Here is a 27,379-nt window from a genome sequence, read left to right as displayed (position 1 = left end):
TGTTACAATCAGAAGGTGTGTAAGATACTGCCCCTTATCATCCTGAGGGTGTGTGGGTGTTACAATCAGAAGGTGTGTAATATACTAACCCTTATCATCCTGAGGGTGTGTGGGTGTTACAATCAGAAGGTGTGTAAGATACTGACCCTTATCATCCTGAGGGTGTGTGGGTGTTACAATCAGAAGGTGTGTAATATACTACCCCTTATCATCCTGAGGGTGTGTGGGTGTTACAATCAGAAGGTGTGTAAGATACTGCCCCTTATCATCCTGAGGGTGTGTGGGTGTTACAATCAGAAGGTGTGTAATATACTAACCCTTATCATCCTGAGGGTATGTGGGTGTTACAATCAGAGGTGTGTAATATACTAACCCTTATCATCCTGAGGGTGTGTGGGTGTTACAAGCAGCCTGAGGCCAGTTTCTTTCCAAACCCTCAAGATAAAAGATGGGACAAGTGGTTGGTCCAGATTTGGGTAGCCTTGACATACTGAGTACTGTGAATAATCTGGAGGCAGGGTAACAAAGAAACTTCAAGATTTCAGACAGTATCTCTAAGAGGCAAAAATACCTACAAACCTAGGTCTTGGGTTACAAAGCACAAACTATTTGAGCTAAAACACCCCCCTCTTTGAGCTAGGGTCTCATATAGCCCAAACTGGCCTCAAATTCACTACAGAGCCAAGAACAAGCTCCTGCCTTAACTCTCAGCATAGGGATGGTTCTCCATGCTGGTTCTTAATTAAATTTATATATGAAATAAAAACATTTCAAGTAAATAATGTTCAAGAATAACAGTTGGCTAGTAACAAACAGTGCTGGAATGGGTCAAAAGAACTGGAAAAGAGCCAAGCATCTAACCGGTGGCTATTTCTTATATATAAAGAAGCAACCTTATATATATGTTTCTTATATATAAAATACAGGTGACACAGTGACTTGACCACTTACTCTGGGTAACAGACTAAAAGGAGACAGAGTATAGAAACCATGTTCTAGCTGTGGAAGAAACTCAGTGGGTAGAGGGCTGCTTAGTTAGCATGCAGGAAGCATAGGTTTTGATCTCCAGCAGATCATAACCAGAGACATGAAGGTCACAAGTTCAACTTAGGCTGGAGAGAGGGCCCACTGAATAAAAGCACACACTGTTCTTGCAGAGGACCTGATTTCAGCACCCACATGAGTGGTTTTAAGTCCAGTTCCAGATCTGATGTTTCTAGAGTCTACCAGTACTGCACTCAGATGCATACACCACACATACACAAAATTAAAAATAAAAATTATTATAAAAATAGTTCAAGTTCCTTTTGGCTACATAGTGAGTTTCAAGCCAGCCTGCAATATAATAAACCCTGTCTCAAAAAGCCAAAAAACATGGAGTGGTGGTGCACTCATTTAATCCCAGCATCTAGGAGGCAGAGGCCCACCTCTGTAAATCTGTAGACCAGCCTGTCTACATGGCAAGTTCAAGGACAGTCAGGATTACATACGGAAACTCATTTCTCTAAAACAAAACAAAACAAAACCTTTATTCTATATAATTCAATATACTATTTTATGTTGGAAAAAGAAAATCAGAATATCCACTAAGGCTGTTGTTCTGTCCTTTCCTCTTTTTGTGTACTGAAGTCAAAGCATTATGACCTTCAGCCACTGAGTGTTCTTTCCAGTTTCTGAGGCTTGGTCCATAAGAAACAGAAAAGACCTTGCTAATTTTTATTTTATCTCAAGAATCTTTACCCCAAATAATGCATCAATATAGTTACTAAACTTAGGGTTTCCCCTTAAAAAATATTACACACAGCAATCCACTTATTCCCTCACCTATTGGATGGATGTTATACTTACTGTCTAGTGCATATATCTTCCTCTAAATGGGAAACTGTCATAATTTCTCTCCGTTTCCTATCTCTGTATCAATCAAGTAGCTCTTCTCCTGCTCTACAACCAGAGTTCTTTACTGCTTGTGATAAACTACTCATTAACTCCCTCACCAAGCCCCTGCAAGACAGGGGCTTATGCAGCTAGATTAGTCTTAAACTTTATTAGCAGGCAAAGATGACCTGAACTCCTGATCATGCTGCGTCTACTGGATTACAAGTTGTGGCCCCATACTAAGCTCCCATTGACCTTTTAAATACGGTTCTTGGTTTGTGGCTCAGCAAGTAAAGGTATGTGCTACCAAGCCTGGTGACTTGAGTTTAATTTCTGAAACCCACATGAGGAAGTAAAGAACTCCTATTGTGAGTTGTCCTTTGACCTCTACATCATGGTAATGGTACCCACACATAGAATACATGCATTCATATACAGATAAATTATTATTATTATTATTATTATTATTATTTGTTTTTTTTTGAGACAGGGTTTCTCTGTATAGCCCTGGCTGTCCTGGAACTCACTCTGTAGACCAGGCTGGCCTCAAACTCAGAAATCCACCTGCCTCTGCCTCCCAAGTGCTGGGATTAAAGGCATGCACCACCACTGCCTGCCAAATAAATTAAAAACTTAAAATTAACTGTTCTTATCAATTTTCTGTACTATAAAACCTAAGAAGAACAAAACATTTCTTTATGCGTATATTCATGTCTAACTACTGACAAAAGCATCCAGGTATGGTGACTCATACTTATAATCCCAGCACTTGGGAAGTGGAGGCAGGAAGACTGCTGCATCAAACCTACGAATAAACAAGCAAATAGACAAAACTAAAGGCGCATATTTTAAAAACCCTAGGAAGCTTCTGGCACGTTCGTCCCATCTCACTGAGGATGGGCACTCCAAGGCTGGTTTACAAATAGGGAAGAGGCCAAAAGCAGAATGAAACAATACAGCACAGCACAGTTCCCCAGGTGGACAGGCGTGTGGATGCACATTCATTACGGCAAAGGAAAAAAGCCAATAGCCTCTATCTCAAAAAAAATTTTTTTTGGTTTTTTGGATTTGGTTTTTAGAGACAGGGTTTCTCTGTGTAGCTCTGTCTGTCCTGGAACTCACTCTGTAGACCAGGCTGGCCTCGAACTCAGAAATCTGCCTGCCTCTGCCTCCCATAGTGCTGGGATTTAAGGAGTGCGCCACCACCGCCCGGCCTATCTCAAATTTCATATCTTATAGATCCCTCAAGAATCCCTACCTAACATAAACTATCTATACCAGATCATGTGCTACCACTGTGTGCTACCACTGAGTTCTCTAGTGCCAGAGTAGAATGAAAATGAAATGGAAAAAGAAAAAAAAAAGACTTTATGTTATCTCCTAACTATGCAAAATAGTAAAACATTTACTCTACCTTTGACATACTCTGTACTGGGCAAAGTGGAAAAATAGAATAGCTAACACAGAACTTGCTATTCCCCATCAAGCACATAGAGCTATGATAAGCCTGTGGGTGGGGTAGGGCTGGGGGGCAGGGGAAAGGAGCAGCAGCAGAGGTTAGGAACATTTTATGGGTTGCTGGAGAAATGGCTAAGTGGTTAACAACGCTTTGCTGGTCTGACAAGAGCTAGTATTCATTCTTAGCCCCAACAACAGGTAGTTCATAAGCATCTGTAACTGCAGCTTAAGGAAACTAATGCTGTCTTCTGGTCCCTGCAGGCACTTGCTCTCAAGTGCACATATGCACACACAGATACAATTAAAAAAAAAAAAAAAAAAACTTAAAAGAACAATCTTAGAGAGGGCAAAGCCACTCCAAACTTCTTTCCATGGTAGACAGGGTGCAACCTAACAATAAGAGCTGAGGGAAAGAGTGATGAATTGTTTTGTTTAAATGGTTTTGTTTGTTTGACAGAGGATCTTGATATACAGTCCCAGCTAGTTTCAAATTCAAGATCCTCCTGCCTCAGCCTCTCCAATATTAAAGAAACCATGCTTGGCTAAGGTAAAGAATATATGTAAATTGAACAAAGGGAATCTTTACTCTAGCACATGCTATGGCTCTCATCTGTGGAAGTCAGGAAGGATGAAGGGTAGGGAGTGGTACAAACCTCTAACCCAATGGGAGGGAGAGTCAGGAGGCTCAGGAGTTTAAGGCCAGCCTCAGCTATATAGTGAGTTCCCAGGCAACCAAGGCTACTGCAGAGGAAGACACCATCACAAAACAAAGATTTTTCTGCATTATCAATGCACTAAAAACAAAAAACTCAAAATCAAATTAGTAAGCATCAAAAATTTTGAAATAGATCAGCACTGGCAAAAAAATAAACATTTACTACCTCTTGCTATTGAAAGCAATTTTTGGTCTACTGAATTATTTAACACTAAGAGACTATTACTATAGTCAATCAGAATACAAGCATTCAATTTATATATAATGAGAAGTAGTAAATACTATTTATGCTAATTAAACTTCGTGTTATTAAATAAACATTTTAAAATTTACTGTTAAAAGTATGCTCTTAGACTGTAGAATAAGAGACTGAACAAAAGGACAGTTTCTCCTTCCCTCCCTCCTCCTTTCCCTCCCTCCCTCAGTACAGGAAACCAGGCAGAGAAAACATTCTTTAAGTCAATCAAGAACACCTATCCCTTGTCTTCCACCCATATTCTGGGTATTTCAAAGCTTTGGTTTGGCTACTGGACAATTTGAGAAAACTGTCTTGGTTTAGACAACAACATCTATCGACATGCTTTTTCCCTTCCTCTGAAGTCAATACCATTACTTTCAGGAATGACATATCAATCTCCCCAAAGAAAGCTTTGTATCTCAAAGTATTCATCACTAAAATAAATATGGTATATACATTTTTTCTGTTTAATTTTTCTCCTATATAACTCAGGCTGGCCTTGAACTCTTGATCCCACTGCTTCAGCCTCCTGAATGCTGAAATTATAGACATGCATCACAATGTCTGACTTATAATTTGCTTTCTAACATAAAAGCAGTATTTAAAAGATGACTTTTTTAAAAAAGTGACTAGGTGGGCTGGAGAGATGGCTCAGCGGTCAAGAGCATTATTTGCTCTTCCAGAAGTCCTGAGTTCAATTCCCAGGAACCACATGGTGGCTCACAACTATCTATACTGGGATCTGATGCCCTCTTCTGGCATGCAACTGTACATATAAATAAAGCACTCAAATAAATAATTAAATCTTTTAAAAAAAGAAAAAGACTATGCTTGGCCCTTCTACAACAAGAATGAATGGCCACCATAATTTACAGCTTTGCTCACATAATTGCTTTTCCCTACCCAGTTCTTAGAGGTCTTGGGTTACAGGTCTTGGTTTATGGAAGCAAAGTAATCAGCATCACCAAGTTAGGAATCCTTATCAAATGCTTGCCAATCATACAGGCCTACCTCCTCCACACTCACCTCATCATCACTGTCGGATGTCTCTGAATCTGATGAGGCTGCAGGCTGACTCACAGGAGGCTCCTTCTCCTCAGAGTCACTGCGCTTCCGTTTTGCCAGGGACAAGAGCTCCTAATTGGACAGAAATAGTCACATCAGTTTTGTTCAACAGAAAAGTATAATGAAATGGCCATTCTCCCCATGATCTTTTTTCTGCATTCCTGTGCTTTCACCTGAAGTACATACCCGTAAGCACTGAGCAATGCGCAGGGACAGATTACCTATATTCACATGCAAGCTTAAACTCCAAAATCTGTTCTCACTTAAGGGCATGATGAAACAAGAAATGGAACTGGAGCTACCTTCAAGCTTTCAGATTCCTCTCTAAACTGCAAAGTACTGACCACCCATACTGAATGGCAAGAACTATGTTTACAAAGGTAATCTGCTTCATGTTTTAAATGGCAGATAGCCAACACTCCAAAGATCTTTTATTGTCTTCCACAGTAAAAGTAGCATCTGTGGCTATTCTAATAAACTTACAAACTCTAAGTTTCTACGGTTGTTTTATGTTTTGAAAACGTAAAACAGAAAAAAGGAGGTATATTTCTGAAGTATATAGTCCAGAGTCACAAAGTAAGGAAGATGCTGGCCATCTAATCCAACACTCCCAATGGCCCCATTCACTATCTCTGCCCTGTCTTGGCGATTTAAATACAAAGGTTGGTGGGAGTGGTGGGAGTGGTAGGGGGTGGTGGTTGTCTGCTGTCATGTGGCTTCCCATTACTTCTCCCATATACTCAGTTATTAAATAACATGACAAAGGGTCATTGGTTCCACTCCCTGCAATAACAATACCAGCTGACAATTAGACTGTTCTTACTAGATGCCAGCTAAGTCTCTCAGCATCTGACACTTAACTCTTTACAACAACCCACAATATATATTGTCATCATCCCCATTTAAAGAAAAAGTATCTGGAGGGCTAATGAGATGGCTCAATGCTTGCTGCAAAAGCCTGATGACCAGAGCCTCAGAACCCATGTGAACGTGGAAGGAGAGAGAAAAGCCTTCATGAAGCTGTTCTCTGACTTCCATACGTACTCCAGCTCATACACATGCATCCAACATACACATAATTTTACACACTTTTTTTTCACACTTTTTAAAAAAGAAATGGTCTATTTATTTTTATTTTATGTGCATTGGTGTTTTTGTCTGTGTGAGGGTGTTGAATTCCCTGGAACTAGAGTTAACAGAGCTGTGAGCTGCCCTGTGGGTGCTGGGAATTGTGCAGCCAGTGCTCTTAACCACTGAGCCACCTATCCAGCCCCACACACACATTTTTAAAAGTAGCATCTGGAGCAGGACAAGTTAAGTAACATCACTAAGTTGTATAATGCACTTAGTAACAGCTAGTACATGACAGTGCAGGATCTGACCCTGGCAATGGAATCCAGGCTCCTAATGCAGTCATGATTTACTAGTCTAAAACATTTTCTACTGTGCCAAAGAAGGTACAGTTAATTGCTATTGGCAGTAATGATCCTTGATGACTGTAGTACTATGCAATTAGAAGGGAAGTGCAAGACAGATTTTAAAATACTAGACTAATACAAAGCACCTGCTTTCTTCTGCCAGTCTCTATTTTAGGAGTACTGTCCTTCCTTGGCCAGAATGAGAAAATGACCTTCTGAGATTAACAGCTGGCACGCTTCTTCTTCATAAGCAGTCATAAGATGTCTGCCACTCTTCTCATGTCATTGGAAAACAAGCACACCAGATTCTAACAAGGCTAGAAGTCACAAAAACACCCCTCTTTTGACCAGAGATAATTCCTATAGACCAAATGCATAGTATAATATTTATGCCTAATGCTTTAAAAATAATAGCTGGGCTGGTGGCACATGCCTTTAGTCCTGGCACTTGGGAAATAGAGCCAGGCGGATCTGTGTTGAAGCCAGCTTGATCTACAAATCAAGTTTCAGGACACGGAGCTACACAGAGATGCCTGTCTCAAAAACAAACAAACAAACAAACAAACAAACAAACCAAGCTAAATAAACCAAGTAACCATTCAAACAACCAAAAAGACCCAAGGTATCATTCACATTGGTAGCTTTAAGAAACCAGCAAATAAATTTAATACTACCAAAAATCAATATATAGGATCCCACTATCCCTCTAAATTTCTTCTTCCTCTCTTCTACTCTTCTAATAAGCACAGATACGTTTTTTCTATTTTCTGTCCTGACAGACACACCCATTAGAGACTGGTGCAAGAGTGGGACTATTTGCTCTGTTGCTGCTTCGAGTGTGGCTTACTTTTCACTGTAATGCGAATGTGGAAGAGTTGGAGCATGGCTCCATGAACAGATGGAGGTCAGAGGGCAACTTGTGAATGCCTGTTCTCTCCTACCATGTGAGTCCAGGGGACCAAACTCGGGATATCAGGCTTGGCAGCAAGCGTCTTTGCCATTATTTCACTGGTATGAATACAGTTTCTTTCATTCAGAATTATACACCTGACATTGATCCATATAGCAACATGTAAACAGTAGTTTGTCTCTTTTTAAAAGATCATTTTATTCATTTACATTTCAGATGATAACCCCTTTCCCAATTACCCCTCCACAATATCCCCATACCTTCCCCTCTCCCCCTTCCCTTTGCCTTTATGAGGGTGCTCCTCCACCCACTCACCCACTTCCACCTCACCCCTCTAGCACCCCCCTACGCTGGGGCATCAAGTCTCCCTCCTCTCCCACTGATGTCAGATAAGGCCATCCTCTGCTACATATGTATGTGGAGTCCTGGCTCCCTCCATGTGTACTCTTTGGTTGGTTGGTGATTTAGTCCCTGAGAGCTCTGGGTGGTGGTCCAGTTAGTTAATTTTGTTCTTTGTGTGGGGTTACAATACCTTTCAGCTCCTCCAGTCCCTCCCCTAGCTCTTCTATTGGGGTCCCCAGACTCAGTCCGATGGTTGGCTGTGAGTATCTGCATCTGATTTGGTCAGGTGCTGGTAGAGCCTCTCAGGGAACAGCCATAACAGGCTCCTGTCAGCAAGTGCTTCTTGGCATCAACAATAGTGTAGGAGTTCGGTATCTGTAGAGGGGATGAATGACTAGGTGGGGTGGTCTCTGAATGGCCTTTCCTTCAGTCTCCTACAGAGTTTTTCCTTTGGACAGGCTAAAGTTATCACCATTGGGTCCTGGGAACCTCTTGCTTCCCTGGAGGCTGGGACTTTCTAACGGCTACCCCGACTTACCCATTCCCCACTGCTACATGTTTCTACTCAATTTCCTGACCCTCTGTACTTCTCTCCTATCCCTTCCTGTCAGTCAATACCTGTTACTGCCTCCTCCTTTCTCCCTCTCCTCCTCTCTCCTTTCCAGGTTCCTCCTTTCCTCTCTACCTCCTGTGATTATTTTGTTCCCCATTCTATGTAGAATTGAAGCATCTAGTCTGTCTCTTTTTAAAAAATATTTTATTATTTTAGATTTATTTTAAGGGCATGAGTGTTCTGCCTGCATGTGTGTATGTATGCATAGTACAAAATGGGTGCGTAACGAGACCAAGAGAACCTTGGATTCCCTGGAACTAGAATAACAGATAGCAACTGCTGCCAGCTATGGATACCATGTGGGTACTGGGAACAGAATCTAGATCCTCTACAAGGGCAACAGATGCTCTTAATCACTGAGCCATCTCTCCAGCCCTATTTATTATTATTATTTTATTTATTTGTTTGTTTTAGTTTTTTGGATTTGGTTTTTTTGAGACAGGGTTTCTCTGTACAGCCCTGGCTGTCCTGGAACTCACTCTGTAGACCAGGCTGGCCTGGAACTCAGAAATCCACCTGCCTCTGCCTCCCAGAGTGCTGGGATTACAGGTGTGCACCACCACTGCCCAGCTCCTATTTTATTATTTTAAATTATGTGTCTACATGTATGTCTGTGTGAGTTTGTGCACATGTGAGTGCAGGTGCCTGTGGAGCCCAGAAGAAGGCAGCATCGGACCCCCTGAAGTTAGAGGCAGCTGGTAGTTGCTTGCCCACATGGGTTCTGGGAACGGAACTTGGGTCTTTGGCAAGAACACTAAGTGCTCTTAAGCAGAGCCATTTCTCCGGCCCCAATTTGTCCATTTGTCATTCCACGGCATGAATACCTCAATGTATTATCACCTACCAGATGAAAAGCACTTGGACTGTTTCCATTAGTGGGGCAATTTCATGTTCAGTTTCTATTTCACTTGAATAAAATCTAAAAATAGGATTGTATGTGAATTTGTTGATCGCCTTTACTATTATTACCTTTTAGCCTAAAAACAAAATTATAAACTTAAATTTTTAATTTTTTTTTTTTTTTTTTTTTTTTTTTTTTGGTCAAGACAGGGTTTCTCTGTATAACCCTGGCTGTCCTGGAACTCACTCTGTAGAGTGACCAGGCTGGCCTCGAACTCAGAAATCCTCCTGCCTCTGCCTTCCAGAGTGCTGGGATTATAGGCGTGAGGTACCACCACCCGGCTTAAATTTTACTTTTTTTTAATTGTTATTTTGGGTTTTGAGACGGGGTCTCTCTTTGTAGCCCTGTCTGTCTTGGAACTTCTTACGTACACCAGGCTGGTCTCACACTCAAAAGAGATCCAAGTGCCCTCTGCCTCCCAAGTGCTGGGATTAAAGGTATGCACCATCACTGCTTGGCTAAACTTAATTTTTATTATGTTTTTGTGTGTGTGTGTGTGTGTGTGTGTGTGTGTGTGTGTGTGTGTGTGCATATGCACAGTAAGGTTGCAGAAGCCAAAGAAAGGACAACCTGTGAGTCAGTTCTCTCCTCCTATCAGAATTTTCATCCAAGTATCAGAGATCTAATTCACGTTGTCAAGCCTGGCAACAGGCACCTGTACCTGCTGCACAATGTTGCATCACTATGAACACTGTAGAATTCCAGTTTTAACATCAACTCATTACAACAGGAATTTGGATACACTTATGCTGTGGTCTGAATGTGCGTTGTTTCCCTGAACTCTCCCTGAACTCTCCAAGTAGTTTGTTTCCATTCTGAGACACCCTCAGTAATTAGTATCTGGCCCTGGCTGGCCTAGAACTCACAGAGATCTGCCTACCAAGTGCTAGGACTGTGCATGTGCCACAATACCCAGCTCCTTGCAGTAATTTGACTCACAAGAGTATTACTTGATAGTATTCAGAGGAAAGGAATCTGATTTGACTATGATGTGCATAAGTGGGGCTTTGGAAGCTACAACTTCATGACTGAATCCTGACTGCCTTGTAAGCAGACAAACACATGATTATTCATGTCTCTTACCAGGATATGATGCAGCTTGAGTCTGTGCCATGCTGTTGCCCTCCTGCCTCCCAAACTGTGAGCTGAGTACCCCTTTCTCCCTAAGAAGTAATCTAATTCATTATAAGAATAAACTTTTATTTGTAGCTGGCAATCAAGTCCTACCCTGAAACAGTAGCTATTACATTCAGGAGATTCATTAAAACTACTGAAACTGGGCTAGCAGGATGGCTCAGCAGGGAAAAGGAACCAGCCACTGAGCCTGAAAACTGCATTCAATTCCCAGAACCTACATGATGAAAGGACAGAACCTCAAGTTGACCTCTGACCTCCACAAACCTATGCACACACATATGCGCAAGTGTGCACACACACCTCCTATGGTACACGTGTCTGTAACCTTAGCACCTGGAAGACTAAAGAAGGAAAACTGACAAGCTTGAGGCCTGCCTAGGATTTCTAGACCATCCTGACCTAGAGAACAAGACCCTGTAGCCAAAAAAATAAAAAAAAAATAAAAAATAAAAAACCCCAAACCTAACCTAACAAATAGTTTTCCATCAATAATTAGCAAATGTACTACATAATCACACTCTCACTTTGTGTAGAATACTATCTATAATAGTGTAGAGACAGGCTGGAGAAATGGCTCAGCGGGTTAAGAGCACTGACTGCTCTTCCAGAGGTCCTAAGTACAATTCCCAACAACCACATGGTGGCTCACGACCATCTGTAATGGGGTCTGGTACCCTCTTCTGGTGTGTCTGAATGGTGGTGCACTCATATGTATAAATTAAATAAATAAATCTTTAAAAAGAAATAGTGTGGAGACAACAAAGACCTTTATAGTATAAAAACTGCCCTCTCCACTTCTTGAATTCAGTACTGAATGTTACTTGGGGGAACTTTTGCCCAAATGACTCTATGACTTAGTCTTTTATGTCCTAATGAGGGCTTCCAGGTACAGATGGCTAGAACAATGTGCCAACGAAAAGTCTCTACAACACTGCACAAATGAAGTGATTTTAATATTTCTATTTACATGTGTGCTTATCTCCATGTCATGTGTGTGTCATGTGTATGCCACGGGGTATGTGTGCCTGCAGAGGACAGAAGAGGGTGCCATATTGCCTGGAGCTAAAGTTATAGGTGGCTATGAACCGCCTGACAGGGTTACTGGGAACCAAGTTTGGGTCCTCTGGAAGAGTAGCAAGTAGTCTTAACTGTTAGCCATCTCGCCACTCTCAACATGAAGAGATTATTAAGGGTGATTTATTTAGATTCATTTAGAAGTTGATATCTGTACTGATTTGATATCAGTTTAAAACAAGTCAGGTCCACATATAAGAAGCAAACCATCTTGCCTTTCTCTTACACCCATTCCATGATGCCATGCTGGTGATCATACTATGTCCAGTGATCTCTTTCCTCTCTGTATTTCATCTCATTCAGTGAAAACCTTAACCTTTATCTTGACATGTCTTAAGGAGAATGCAATGTGAGGTGATAACATGAGCTACACCAAAGATGTGCTTACTGTAGTCTCAGTGCTCTACTACAGGTCTGGCTGTCAAGAGATGCCACATTTAGCTTCCATAGCAGTTTCAATGACTGTTCAAAGGGCACATTAATTAGAGAGCACAAATTGAGCCCTAAAATAAAGCAAGAGATTGGAACCGATAACATAAACTGATAATCCGAGATAGTAGAGAGCTTGTGGTAGAAGGTTCTTAAATTCAAGGAATTCCTGAGCTACAAGAGAGTTCAATGGCAGCCTACGGAATTTAATGAGACTGTCCCAAAGCAAGCCAGGTGTCAGGTGTGGCAGCACAATTGTTTAGTCCCAGCACTTGAAAGGCAAAGGCAGGTAGATTCCTTGCCTGCATAACAAGTTCCAGGCCAGTGAGCACTACATAGTAATTTCCTTTCTTGAAAAGAAAGAGAAAGAAAAAGGGGTGGGACTAAAGCTCAGTAGTAGAGCATCTGTCTCGTAAGTTTAAGGTACTTGGGCTCAATCCTCAATATTTAAACAAACAAGTAAACAAGGCAAAGAGGATAAACGTTCATAGGAATAAAATTCATGAGGTTTCACAACTCATTAGGATGCTAAGCTATATTTTTACTTAATCCTACAAACATAACTAATACCTAATAGCTAGGTATTATTTGTCCTGATACTAGCCTGATTTTTAGCATTGAAACCATTGCACTCATAGAAACACCTCCAGTGTTTTTTTAGTCCAGGCAAACTAAAATGCTTGGTCACCTGACTACCAGCACGTATGATGTTAAGCATAGGGTAAATTACAGCAAAGAAAAGATACAAATGCCCACAACTTTATGGGCAAGAGTAGGAGACAGTCAAGAAAATAAATCAGTATGGACAATGCTAAGTGCTAAGAAGGAAGTGACTCAAGAACACAGGGGCTATCTGCAGCAAGGAGAGTAGGAGAAGCCTCCCTGAAGGCTCAAAGTAGAAAGTTTTAGAGAGGAAAGGAGTGAAATGGGGTTCCCAAGGGAGGAGGCCTCCAGGACAGCTAAGGCCACAGAGATGACAATGTTCACACAAAGAACTGAAAGAGAAACTGTCACTGATGTTTAAGCAAGCAAGAGGGGGAGGGGAATAAAATGGGGTGGATCAGAGAAAAAAGAAAGAGTATCAGAGGTTTGCAAAGCAGGGTCAGGAGTACAGATTTTGTTTGAAGGCAGCAAGAAACCCCAAAATGGTTTGAAGCAGAGGTAACCTATCCACTATGGACTTTCCAAGAGTTCTTGGGGTCAGGGAGGAAGTGTAAAGAAGTCAGTCTGAGGATCATTCCATCCTGAGCAGAGTAACTGTACCTTGACAAAGTCACTGGCTACATGTTCTAGACCACCATGTCTCCAAAGCACAGAGCAAAACCCTTCTTTTTCTGTTTTTAGGTTGGGGGGATTGCTTGTTTTTACTATTACATTTGTTTGCTTATTGTGTCTGTGTGCATGCCAGCATGCCCCTATATATACATGCAAGCCACAGTGCACACATTAAGGTCAGAGGACAATGTGTGAATTCTTTCCTTCTGCCATGTGGGTCCCAGGGACTGAATTCAGGTCATCTGGGACCCATGCCTTTAACTACTGAGCAATCTCATCAGACCAAACAAAACCCTTCTGAAGTACTAATTTCCAAAGTAGCAGTGTAACAATCCTTTAAATAGCACATCATCAGCACTCAATATGGCAACTTTCCCTGAAAATCTCCACCAAAGTTATTACAAATGGAAAACAAATATGGAGGTCTAGAAATGTCTAAAATATTGTAGAACTGGCATGACCCATGTCAGAGTGGGCTAGGAAGAAGAGAAGAGGGCTTGCTGATGTTTTTCTTCTACTTTCCTCATTTCCTTTAGGAGATGATTCCGCCCAAATTCAGTGTAGGGCTTCCTGACTCAGCTAACTCTGAAATATTCTCATGGAGCCCAGACAGACATCAAACTCACTATGTGGCCAAGGATGACTTTGAGCTCCTTAATCTTCCTGCCTCCACCTCTCAAGCATGGTATTACAGATGTATGTTACCAGGACTGGATTCCTGTAGGTGGTTCTAAATTCAGTCAATTAATAAAGATCAGCCACCCAATCCTTCCTTCTCGTGTGTATGTGGGGGGGGGGGGGGACAGGGTGGGGTAGGGGTCTTAAGGGTCACACAAGCAAGGCCAGCACTCTACTACCAAACCATTCTTCCTTATACCTTTGGTTTGTAACTTTTTAAAAACTATATTTGTCTATTTGTCTGTCTCTCCATCTACCTATCATTCTATCTACCTACCTTATCTATGCATCTATCTGTGTGTGTGTGTGTGTGTGTGTGTGTGTGTGTGTGTGTAGGCTTGAGTGCCATGGCATGCGTGTGAAGGTCAAAATACAACTTTCAGGAGATGGTTCTCTCCTTCTGCCATGTGGGTCCCAAAGACTGAATTCAGGTCCTTAGCTTGGTAGTAGGAACCTTTACCTGAGCCATCTCACGGGTTCCCCCTTGGTCTTGAAGACAAATCTCACTATATGGCTGAAACTGGCCTCCCCTTGTACTGAGAGTAATGGGACTTTAAATATATACCATTACATGTGGCTAAGGATTTGCTCTTAACTCCAGCATACAGTAAAAAGTTACATATCCATTATATAATGAAAATGAAATAAAATACAAGTTTATCGAAACAATACTTATCCAATGAATGTTTTCTATTCAAGTTTATCTTTACTCTTAATGTCACCTATAATCCATTAACTTTGTATGGTGCTTTGAATATGTTTGGCCCATGGGAAGTGGCACTATTAGGAGGTGTGTCCTTGTTGGAAGAAATGCATCACTGTGGAGATGGGCTTTGAAGCTCCACCCAATGCAGAAGACAGAAGACTTCTCGGGTTAGCCTTTGGAATAAGATGCAGAACTCTCAGCTCCTCCAGCATCAAGTCTGCCTGGGGCTTGACATGCTTCTTGCCATGATGATAATGGACTAAACCTCAGAGCCAGTTGGTCAGCCTCAATTAAATGTTGCCTTTTATGAATTGCCTTGGTTATGGTGTTTGTTCACAGAAACTAAACCCAAACTAAGACAACTTGAGTTCTCTATCCTCAGAGTTAAAACATTTTCTGTTTCTACAGCTAGGTAAGGTGGTTCACATCTATAATGGCAGCACTTAGGAGAATAAGGGAAAAGGACTATTCAGAGTTCAAGGCCTGCCTGCACTACACAATAAGATCCTATTCGAAAAACCCTGAGTCTCACATGTATAGAGCTCTTCCCCCGCTCTGGGTTCCCTTTACTCTCACGACAGCAATCAGTCTTTCCTACCTAGCTTCTCATGTACATGCTGGTTCCCCAAAGCCAACACACAACACCTCCATTTTATTCTTCTGTCTCCTAATCATCTTTTCTTTTTTTTTTTTAAGATTTATTTATTTACTTACATATGAGTACACTGTAACTGTCTTCAGACACACCAGAAGAGGGCATCAGATCCCATTACAGAAGGTTGGGAGCCACCATGTAGTTGCTGGGAACTGAACTCAGGAAAAGGAATCTGTGCTCTTTTTTTTTTTTTTTTTTTTTTAAAATCTGTGTTCTTTCTTAATCCGTGAGCCATCTCTCCAGCCCTAATCTTCTTTTCCTTAACATCTGTTCCAAATCTCAGTTTAAATGTCATCCTTATCAGGGCAGTATAAAGTCTGACATATACTATCATAACCTGCAATCCAAGTCCTGCCCTTTCTCTGCCACCTCTATCTATAAGGTCCTTGAAGGTGGCAAACACTTCCATTTCGTTCATCTAACCTAACCAATCTATTGAAAAACAACAATGTCTACTCAATGAACAATAAATATACTAAAGGACCAAGTCTAAAACGAGTTTTGAGTAGGTAAAATGGCTCAGCAGAAAAGGGTGCACGCTGTCTCCAAGCCTGATCGGCTGCGCTTAGTTCCCAGATCCTTAAGGCCTGCATCATGAAAGAAGAGAACCACTTATATATCCTGGCTTCCACACTTGTGCGCCTTACCCAAATGAAGAAAATACAGAAAAAGATTTTTAAATGAGTTTTGTATTTTTCTAAAAAGCTTTGGTATAGGGGTTGGAGATAAGATCAGTGGTAGAGTGCTCTCAGGAATGAATACTCAGGTACACTGACAGACAGACAAACAGAAACACAAACACACACAGACACACACACACACACACAGAATTAATCAAAGCTGCCAAGAAACTTCACTCTTCTCTAACCATTTCCAAGTAAAAGCCAAATGACAATAATTTAGTAGACAAGATGCATGGAGCTACATATAACATTATTACACAGACTTAAAATGTCATAGGTGAGCAGCACCACTCACAAAGTCATCACAGCCTTCAAAATCTGCCTGACTAGCATAAAAGAAAATTAAGAAAAAGCCCAAATTTAAACTTCCCAAGTTTTATGAGAACATTTATAGGATACTTTATATCAATGGTTTGTACAATATACTAAACAGAGGTCCTAGAAAATATCTAATGGGCCTATTCAAAATAAAATCTATTTTATTTTTTTAGCATGGGGGTTGGAACCTAAAGCCTCCTGCATGGTAGGTGAACACCCTAATGTTAACTCTTATCTCTAGCTCTTTTTGCCTTTTAAAATGGTTTCACCAGGTTGCCCAGTCAGTCTATCCTTCAGCTTACAAGCAGGCCCTAACCTTGTGATTCTCCTGCTTTGGCCTGAGTAGAGTGGCTGAGATCACAGACTATGCCACCAGGTCATCTTCAAAGGCAAATTTCATTGCTGTCACTTCATGTTGATGAGAAACAAACAAACAAAGAACAACAAGGTTTCTATAAAACAGGAATGGTGGCTCCCATATAACCCTGAAACCTGCAAGGCTGAGGTAGACACACTGTTCTAAGTTTCAGGCCAGCTTGACAACAAGTGAGACACTTTCAACACAAACAACAACAAAGAATGAAAAGAAAGAAAGGAAGAAAGGAAGAAAACTGTAAGTCATTTTTGTGTAACTATACCTAAACAAGTTTTGGAAAAGGCAAGGGAGGCGGTGTGGGGAAGCCTTGTTATGTAGTCCTATCTGGCTTTGAACTCTTGCTCCTGCTTTGGATTCCTGAGTGCTAGGATTACAGCTGTGACCTTTCATGGCAGGTTAGGGCTGACTAAAGCACCAACGACAAGTATCCTGTAATTTAAAAATGGGAAAACAAGCCCGCCAGGCAGTGGTGGCGCACGCCTGTAATCCCAGTACTTGGGAGGCAGAGGCAGGCAGATTTCTGAGTTTCGAGGCCAGTCTGGTCTACATGGTGAGTTCCAGAACAGCCAGGGCTACACAGAGAAACCATGTCTCGAAAAATCAAACCAAAAAAAAAAAAAAATGAAGAAGAAAAGGAAAAACAATAATGTGATCAAAAATTTCAAAGAAAAGAGATACTATCAGTTTAGATGCAAAAGGAAAATCCTCCAAGGTTAGAAGTATAGCTTAGTGGCAGGCAGAGCATGTGCCCAGTATACGTAATGCCTTGGGCTTGATTCCTGGTGTTTTACATACACACATACATCCTTCCAAATCTTCAAGTTGAGATCAGAGTTTTGGAACTGGCAATATAAGTTCAGTTGGTACAATGTTTGCCTAATCTCTAATTTCATCTCCAACACCACATAATATGTGGTGAACACCTGTAGGCCTACACTTGTGATCAGAGAGGTACTCAGGAAACAAAGGCAGCAGGATCATTCTCAGCTGTCACACTAAGTTTAATTAAAGTCGGCCTGGGCTCCATCAGACTTCATCTCTAAATAAACAAAGATAAACACAGACACAGACACACAGACACACACACATCATGTCCCAAGAATGACTGACTCAAGAAAAAGAATCTCACTGTCATTGGTGGCACACACCTTTAATCCCAGCACCAATGAGGCAAAGGCAGGTGAATCTGTGAGATTGAGGCCAGCCTGGTCTACAGACAGTTTCAGGACAGCCAGAGCTACACAGGAAACCTGTCTCAACAAACAAACAAACAAACAAACAAGAATATTTAGGTCTAGAGAGATAGCTCAGTGGTTAAGAGCACTGGCTCTTTCAGAGGACCTGGGTTTAATCTCGCACCAACAGTGCTCATCACCAACTGAAACTCCAGTTCCAGGGGATCCAACACCTCTTCAATCCTCTGCAGGCACCAGGCATGAGTGTAGTACCTAAACATACATATAGGCAAAATATCTGTATATTTAAATTTTTTTTAAAAATTTAAAAAAGGGGCATCTCTCGTGGGTGGGCACACAGCTCAGGAGCAAAGCATGCTCAGCATGCATGGGGGCCTAGGTTCACTGCCAGTAGCAACGACAAAAATACAAAACCATCCAACCATCCCACCAATAAATTCGTATTAGAGCTTTAAATGAGCTACCTACCAGCTTTGGTACTTTAAGTATCTGTCAGGTTCTTTGGGTTGCATGTATGCCCTTACCTTGGATACAATACAAGAAACACAAGCAGCTATTCTCTCCCCAACTAGTTACAATGTCTAAGAAAGACGAACTTGCATACAAACAGTGGTCTCAATGATGAATCATAATCATCTGGCCTGTACCTGTTACAAATATAGAATTCAGGACTTTAATCTCTGGGGTCTGGTTTAGTAGAGGTAGGAACTATGCCCCGTACCCCCTCCCAACCTATTTTATTTCAGTTGATCATGTGTGCCATTTTAAAACTGGTACATATACATCACACATAGTGTTGGATTTTTACAGCCAATCTACATTCTAAATAAGCAACCCAAGGTGGCTTCTGACACTGCTTACCCACCTCCCCTTCAATAAATAAATACTAAGTTGGAGGTGCTTATAATAATTCTGACATAATGGCTTAGATTCCTAACTAGAAAACTCAGGGACAGCCTCCTTACTAACTGTGCACCACTCTCCTGTTAAGACACTTGCAGATCTGTCACGGTTTGTTCTTTCTTCAAGGATCATGAACTAAACAAGCCCAGTGTCAAACCTCCAATGAAAACTCCACAGTAGATGGCACAGCCCAAGGCCATCTTGGTCAGGAAAGATCCAGGATGTGATGGTTATGTTTTGTGGATTCCTAAGATCCTAAATTAGGTTGACCATAAATTTCTTTAAAAGATTCTGGTAAAGTCATCTGAAACAGAGAGTCAAGCACAGTGCAAAACACACAAAAAAAAAACCCCAAAAAACAAACACCAAACAAACAAACAAACAAACAAAAAACCCAGAAGACATTAGTGCCCCTGTTAGGATGTACAAGGAAAGGAACTTTTGACCCAGTTCTCATCTGATAGAAAACATGCTAATAAGTGGCTGAAGGGGAAGCAGAATTGTTGTTTAAATATTTTTGGTACTACTTACAAATTTCACATTCTTTTTTCAAAGGGAAATTTAAAGTTAGACCTAAAGTCACAGCCTCCTTTACTTCCTATTTTGGAAATACTTTTTAAAAAGATTTTTATTTTGTGTATGAGTATTTGTGCCTGTACGTTTATGTACCACATGTGTGCTAAGTGCCTGTGGAGGTCAGAAGAGGGGATCTGATCCCCTAGAAATAGAGGTACATATGGTTAGAGGATAAACCCAGGTACTCTGAAAGAACAGTATGAAAGAACTGCTTTTACCCACTGTGCCATCTATCCAGCCCCTGGAAACACCCTTTGTAGATCAGGTAAAATATCTCTACCACCAATGGAAGCATTCCACCCAATCATTCATCAAAATTCTGTGGGAAAAATCATTAAGATCAGAATAACTGGTAGTTTGCTTCATTCCTCTTAGGAATGAAGGAACAGATACCTGAAAAGGGCTTTATCAAACATCCCAAACACTTTCTAACTGATTTGATAACTCTATTTAGTGTACCTTAAAAATGAGAGTTTTAGCAACATGGAAAATAGTCATGAAACATTATTCTCTAGCTGGGCATGAAGCTGGATGTGGTGATGATTCAAGTTTGTAATCCCAGCACTCTGGATGCTGAGGCAAGAGAACTTTTAAGTTCAAACCCCGCATGAACTTCACAGCAAGATCCTTCCTCATAAACAAACTAAGGTTCTGGAGATGGTTTAGCTGTGACAAGAATTTGCTGTTTGCAGAAAACCTGGGCTCCCAGTACCACATGACAGCTCATAACTGTAACTCAGTTCCAGAGAGTCTAACACCCTCTTCTGGCTTCTGTGGACGTAGGCAACAGATACACACATGGACCATATAGACACACAGATATACACATGGTCCAGATATACACAAACGAAGGGAAAACATTCATATACATTAAAAAAAGAAGAAAAAAGAAATCTTTTAAAAAAAATCAAAATAATAATTTTCTAGTGATGTAGTAGAAACAGGAAGGTTATAAATGGGTTAAATTCCAATTTTACTACTTACTAGTGAATTACTTTAGCTTTTTTTTTTTTTTTTTTTTTGGTTTTTTGGATTTGTTTTTTTTTTTTTTTTTTTTCGAGACAGGGTTCCTCTGTATAGCCTGGCTGTCCTGGAGCTCACTTTGTAGACCAGGCTGGCCTCGAACTCAGAAATCCACCTGCCTCTGCCTCCCAGAGTGCTGGGATTACAGGTGTGCGCCACCACCGACCAGCTTACTTAAGCTTCTTTAATCTCCTTTTCTTCTAATGTAAAGTGGGAAAAAAAAAAGGTCAACTCACCATGATTTGAAAATATGGCAATGTATAGCGAGCACTTCATCAAGGTATCTAGTATATTCCAGATAATTACATCTATACTCCACAGACCACAAAACAGAGGGGCAGAGGTAGACTCTAATGTTTCTGCCAGTCTAAAAACTTATCAATAAAACTTTTATAGACAGCAACACATTCTTTGGTAGATTTTTAGGAGCCTTTCAATGAAAATGCTTTCAATTTATTTACTCAATTCCTACCCCTACACAGGAGTCCCTGTCCTTAGATAGTCCTTCCACTGGCCCCATTACTTTCCTACCTCCCTACCACCATTTTTAAAGTTTTTTTCCCTCTCTCTCTTTTTTAAGGCAGGTGTGGTGACCCATGTCTGTAACCTCTGTTCTTAGACAAAGTAGGAAAACTGGTTTAATTCAATGACAGACCAGGGTATAGTCTGAGATCCTGTATCAAAAGGTAATGTGTGTGTGCATCTTTTTTATTAAAACATTCCCTCATAAGAGTCCTTCCTTTCCTTTCGTTTTTGAGGTGTTTGTTTGAGACAGAGTTTCTCTCTCTGTTTAGGCCTGGCTGTCCGGGACTCATTTTGTAGACTAGGCAAGCCCTCCCTTTTCAAGTTCTAATTAATCCTGAGACCTCTAGTCTATTACTAAAGACTCCCAAGAAGGCTTTTATACAAAAACTTTGTAGTTTATACCATAATTTTTATTATAAATATTTGATTTATAAAACTGTCCAATTCAATACACAAGGCTAATGTTACATCTCCATTTTACAGTGGAGACCAAAGGTAAATGTCTAAAAAGAAATTAGGACTCATAATTAAAGATTCTGAGTTCTAGCCGGGTGGTGATGGCGCACGCCTGTAATCCCAGCACTCTGGGAGACAGAGGCAGGCGGATTTCTGAGTTCGAGGCCAGCCTGATCTACAGAGTGAGTACCAGGACAGTCAGGGTTATACAGAGAAACCCTATCTCAAAAAAAACCAAATTAAAACAAACAAACAAACAAACAGAAAAAGATTTTGAGTTCAGTACTCTATCTACTTCATTTATAAAGCTATTGTATCTTGCCTATCCTTCCTTTATGTCATTACTCATGAAACATAGAGGAAATCATCTTCGAGTCTCCTGATACCATCAGAGTACTGCTACAAAAACAGCTTCCTCCCTGAAGTGTTTTTTAAAGTACAGAAGCAATGAGGGGTACTCCAAGACACTAAGGCTGCAAGTTACTTTCAGTACTTCTCAGATCTTCAAGTGAAAAAGAATTCCATGCTGCTGCTTTAAAAAGGCTAAGAGCTTAGGCCACAGTCTCTTTCCGCTGCCCTACAATTCACAACTTCCAGTTATCTGTCCTCTTTCCACTTCCCAAGAGTTTTGTTTGTTTCAAAGTTTTTTGTCTGACATCCCAACGGGAACCCATTTCGACCGTAACTGACCATAGTCTCCAAAGAGACTACAACGAAGTCTGTCCCCCGCCTCAAGCACCACGGAAGTTCTTCGGGTGTCCCTCCTATGTCCACATGCCTGGTCTGAAAAACTTCATCTTCCAGAGTCCACACCTTCTAGACAAATTTTCCCTCCCACCGCCCCATGCTCACCCTTGCACCTCCTCCAAAATCTCTCAGCCACTGGGGTTGGCGGGCGATACTTCCTATCTCGCCCAGCCCGAATCTCCCGGCCTGCGGTCATGACGCCCCGATCCGGCCCAAGCAGACAGCGGCCCCCTTCAGTACCCCAAACCCGAGGCCCATCAGCCCAATCCCTGCCCCGCCTCCTGGCCCAAGGCGCCAAGTCCTCGGGGCTCCGTCTCCAGGCCTGGCCCGGGCGCCAAGGGCCTAAGATTAACCGGGGAGACAGGAAGGGACTACAGCAGCGGGCCGGACACCAAGCGGGCCGGGCGCTCGAGCCGGGCGACTCCCAGCTCCCGTGGCCAGAACTCAGCCCTCCCGCTCTGCCGGCCCGCGCCTCCGCGGCCTGCCCTCACCTGATCCAGGTTCTCGTCGCTGCCGCTGTCTTCCGTATCCGAATCGATCACGACACGGCCTTTCCGCTTCTTTACCATGGTGGTCCCCCGGCTCCCACGCCGGACGCCGCCCGGACTCCCCTCTTGCCCGCCTGCCAGTGGGACCGCCACTGCCGCCACCAGCGCCGCCGCCACCGCCGCCGCTCGACCCACACAAAGGCGACCGCGCATGCGCGCTCCGCTCCGCCCCTAGCTCCGCCCCCCGCCTGGCGCACGCCGTTCGCCCGGCGCCTGGCGCCCCGCCCCGCCCCACCTCCGACGCAGCGCGAGGGGCGGGGCCACGCGCCCAAGGGTTCTCGACCAAAGCTCCCAGGTCTCTTCTTGCGGTCCGGAAGCTTCGGCGGTGTTAGAGTTGTAGGCTGCTCAGGGGTTCCCTACTTGAAGCGAATTTGAGCCGCTGGACCAGGGTCCACTCTGAAGAAGCTCGTGCATCTCCAGCACTGGAAAGCAACCTCAGGGACCACCCGCGTAGACCACAGCCCCTGGAAATTGCTGAAAGCTTGGGTGGAGGAACCAGAGTCCGCCTGCATGAGGTGTTATTAGTGACAGCTGAGCTGCGACCCAAAACTAGGGAAGACTATCCCAGCGATAATTAGTTTCGGAGAACTCAAATTCATTGCAGGTGTCGGGGTGTGGGATGAGCAGAGAAGTGGCCCGGGAGGAAAGCAGTAACTTAATGAGCTATGCTAAGGAGTTTCAAACTCGCTTGAGTGTCCTGTGTATTTGGTAAGGGACGACAATGTCTTCAACACTGGAAGAGAATGAGAATAGAGAAATAGATGGGTTCTGAATTATTTGCTAGGTAGAATACCTAGGATTTGAGATAAGTTGGGGTGCGGAGGAGGCGGAGGTTGCAGATTCTGATTTATGAAGATGAGTGCAAGCTTTATCAAGAAAAGAAAATATGAGAAGTTTGGAGGAGAAGAGGACTGTAGGGAATGTTTTATGTCGGTTGAATTTGAAGTCATCTGACAAAAAGATCTACACTGGAAATGTATTTTTATATATTATTTATGGGCAGCAGGGCTTATATTACTAAGGAGTATAAACAGTAACAATTTGAGGCTCTTCTAGAGTCTTAGAACCCCATAGTTCATTCATTCTGATAGACAACTTTAGCATTCAAATCTTTCTCAGCTAAGTCGATGAGTTATTCTTTTCTTGCTCACTATCCCACTTTGACTCTCTAAGTTTATCTTCTCAACTCAACTACACTACACATCCCTCCCAAGGAGGAGGAAGAAGAAGAAATAAAGTATTGCATGTAGCTCAGTAGTAGTGTTTATAGGCATAAGGCCTCAGGTTCAATCTTCATTATTAAAAGCAACAATAACAAATGTTCATGCGGCAAAATAGTAACAGCCCCAGCACTCATCAGTCTGAGACAGAAGAATAACATATTAATGGTAGCTTAAGCTACATAGCAAAACCTAAGCATTCAGTGTGTGTGTGTGTGTGTGTGTGTGTGTGTGTCTAATACAATAACATCCTTAGAAAACACTTTCTACTGTTAGCTACTTGAAAAGACATTAAGGATTACATTGATGGAAACAAACTAATAAGACCCAAATACCATTTCACTCTAGAAGAGTTTTACCCAATAGTAAAACCCTAGACATCTGTTCCCCAGCATATTCCTCACACCAAGCCCATGGCCATGATTATCCAAAAGGACCACAGAAACTCCTGAATTTTTAGACACCCTTAAGTCTGGTGCTCTTTGAATGTATTGTTTATCACAGGATTATTGAAAAGAAAGCTATAATATAGTCAATGAATTTTAAAGATTGACTTTAAGTGAAATCTGTTGAATTTTAAGCCACCTACAGAGGGTCCTTAAAGGATTCATGGACAAGTTATTCCTTATAAAAATCAATCAATGCTTACATTGAGGAAATAACTGTTCTCTCTTAATCTCTTCTTGAATGCTTTCCAAAATGCTTGTTGAAAGTCTCCAATCAGCCAGGCAGTGGTGGCTCACGCCTTTAGTCCCAGCACTTGAGAAGCAGAGGCAGGTGGATTTCTGAGTTCGAGGCCAGTCTGGTCTACAGAGTAAGTTCCAGGACAGCCAGGGCTATACAGAGAAACCCTGTCTCAAAAAACAAAAACAAAAACAAAAAAAAACACAAACAAAAAAAAAACAAAAAACAAAAAAAAGTTTCCAATCAGCAAATGAGGATAAATGAGCCTGCTCCCCTGCCTCTCAATCTTTGAGTTCTTAGAAACTTTAAATGAGTCACTACATAAAAGGGTGCTCAGAGTTTCTGAAAAAGCCAACACTTAGTACATGTCACTTATAATTGTTCCACTTTGGGGGTAGCCAGGCAAAGTGATGCAGACTTCCATCGCTTAGGAAGTGGAAGCAGAAAGATCAGTAATTCCAGCTCAGCCTCAGCTATATAGTAACTTCAATACAATCCTTGGCTAGATGAAACCCTATCTTAAAGAACAAACAACCTTCTAGAAACCAAATAAGGACCAGCAGGATGACTCATTGAAAGTGTTTGCCATGAAAGTCTGACAATATCAATTTGATTCCTAGATGCCATCCAAAGTGGAAGAAGAGAACTGACTCCCAAAGTTGTCTTCTTAACTCCACTTAGGAGCTCTGGCACATATGTACACACACACACACATACACTAATAAATTGAAAACATTTTAAATTAAAAAGCCAGGCATGGTGGCTTAGCACTATAGTCCCAGAACTAAGGGAGCAGGTAGACATCTCAATGAGTTTAAGGAAGCCTGGTCTTACCGAGTACGAGAAACAAAGTGAGAAATCGTTTTTATTCAAGACTATTCCAGAGGTGAAAAGGAGTGGTGTGTGTGTGTGTGTGTGTGTGTGTGTGTGTGGTGTGCTGTAAGAGATCAAACAGTCTCTCTCTCTCTCTCTCTCTCTCTCTCTCTCTCTCTCTCTCTCTCTCAGAAATATTTTGAGACAGGGATTTGTGTGACTCAGTATGGCCTAAATGGCTGTGTTTGATCCTTAAGCCTTCAACTTCTGAGTATTTGGATTACAAAATAGAAAAATTTTACAATATGTTGCTTGTTTGAGATGCTAAAAAATGAAACACAAATATTAAGTTTTAAAACTAAAAAACTAAATAAAAAAGACAAAAACTACAGATTCCTAACAAATATGTTTGTATTTCTTTATGTTTTGTCTTTTGAGACAAGTTCTCATGTATTCCAGGATGTCCTTTAACTGACCAAGTAGCTGGGGATGACCTTAAACTTCTAGTTCTCCTGTCTCTTCTACTTGAGCTTGGATTATAGGCTTGTCACCAATCCTGGTAAGGGCTTTGCTAGGCAAAGTACTTTACCAGCTGAGGTATACCCCTGCCCTGTTTTTACCATTGCATTTTTTAAATTCAAAATAAATGAGATGGTAAATTTTGTTTTGTTAAAAGGGTTTGGCATGGAAAACTATAACAATTACAATTTTTAAGGCCAAAGTTACTAAAACAGATGAGATAAGAAAGGATTAAAAACTCAGAGAAATGTGTGTGGGGAGTCAATATAAATAAGCAATATAAGGAAGAAACCTCACACCGTGATTCCTTTCCAGAGTACCTAGAAGGAACACTAGACTAGCATACCTCATTCCATTCCATTTCCTTATAGCTTGGGCCAGAAGACAACATGCAGGAGTGACTTCTCTCCTTCTACCGCAGGGGTCCCAGAAATGAGGCTTGGTAGCAGCTGCCTTTACTCACTGAGCCATCTTGCTGTCTTCCCCATGCTTTATAAAAACTAGTGTAGTAGCAAATCTGCAAACAGCAGGATCCTCGAGAGGCTGATAAGTCTTATATCTCAGTAGCATATTCCCTAACAGAACTCAGGAATAAATGTGGGCTCAGGCTAATGTCTAACCCCAGTGCTAGGGAGCAAAGGCAGGTAAATCCAAGGGGTTCTTTGTCAAGCCAATTTTACAATAGTTACTGTGATAAAATAAGGTGGAGTGTGATAGAAGACTCCTGACATTTATCGCTGTAGCCTGCACACACCTGTGTGTGTGCACGCACTGCAGAGTAATTCAGTACAAATGTGTAAAATGGACTGAGTATGTAGTTCAGCACTAGTGTTCTTGCCTATCATGTACAAAAACAAACAAATGAAACCAAAAACAATTTTTTTAAATACTGACTTAAGGTTAATCAAGTTGTGGCACAAATTGGGGATATGCTATTTAGGATTAGGATCATTTTGCAGATGTCAGTCCCAGTGTAGTTGAGTCATGAGTTGGAGAAAAGGGTTTTCATGAGAAAGTCATGACCTGCACAATAGAGGGCAGCTGAGATTCTCTTTTCTCATCTCCTATGTGAGGCAGGATCTCATTGTGGAGCCCAAGTTGTCCTGAAATTCATGCTGTTATTCCTCTTCTAGTCTGGGCTTACAAATATGGCTGCCATACTGGGCTCCCAGACTGGTGCACCTGTTCTGATCCAACAAGTTCTTCAATCCCCAAACCCCTTCCACTTCTTGCTGTTTTGTCAGTGTTTGTTTTCATCCTTGTGGTCTAAGATGGAAATCTATCATTCATAAGTTATGGACCA

The 27,379-nt window shown here is 41.7% G+C and overlaps 1 protein-coding gene across 1 annotated transcript in view; it reads right to left on the bottom strand.

The window, feature by feature from the left end:
• Positions 1-23,000, bottom strand: part of Rtf1 (RTF1 homolog, Paf1/RNA polymerase II complex component) — a 62,113-nt gene extending 39,113 nt beyond the window's left edge. The window contains exons 1-2 of the mRNA XM_052183285.1: positions 22,784-23,000; positions 5,313-5,423 (exon numbers count right to left, since the gene is read on the bottom strand). Coding sequence (XP_052039245.1) covers positions 5,313-5,423; positions 22,784-22,993 — 321 coding nt within the window. The 5' untranslated portion in view covers positions 22,994-23,000. The remainder of the gene's footprint in view (positions 1-5,312; positions 5,424-22,783) is intronic.
• Positions 23,001-27,379: the final 4,379 nt, after the last annotated feature.

Source organism: Apodemus sylvaticus, chromosome 5 (genome assembly GCF_947179515.1).
Source record: "Apodemus sylvaticus chromosome 5, mApoSyl1.1, whole genome shotgun sequence".
NCBI lineage: Eukaryota > Metazoa > Chordata > Mammalia > Rodentia > Muridae > Apodemus > Apodemus sylvaticus.
This window is presented reverse-complemented; position numbering and strand designations above follow the sequence as displayed.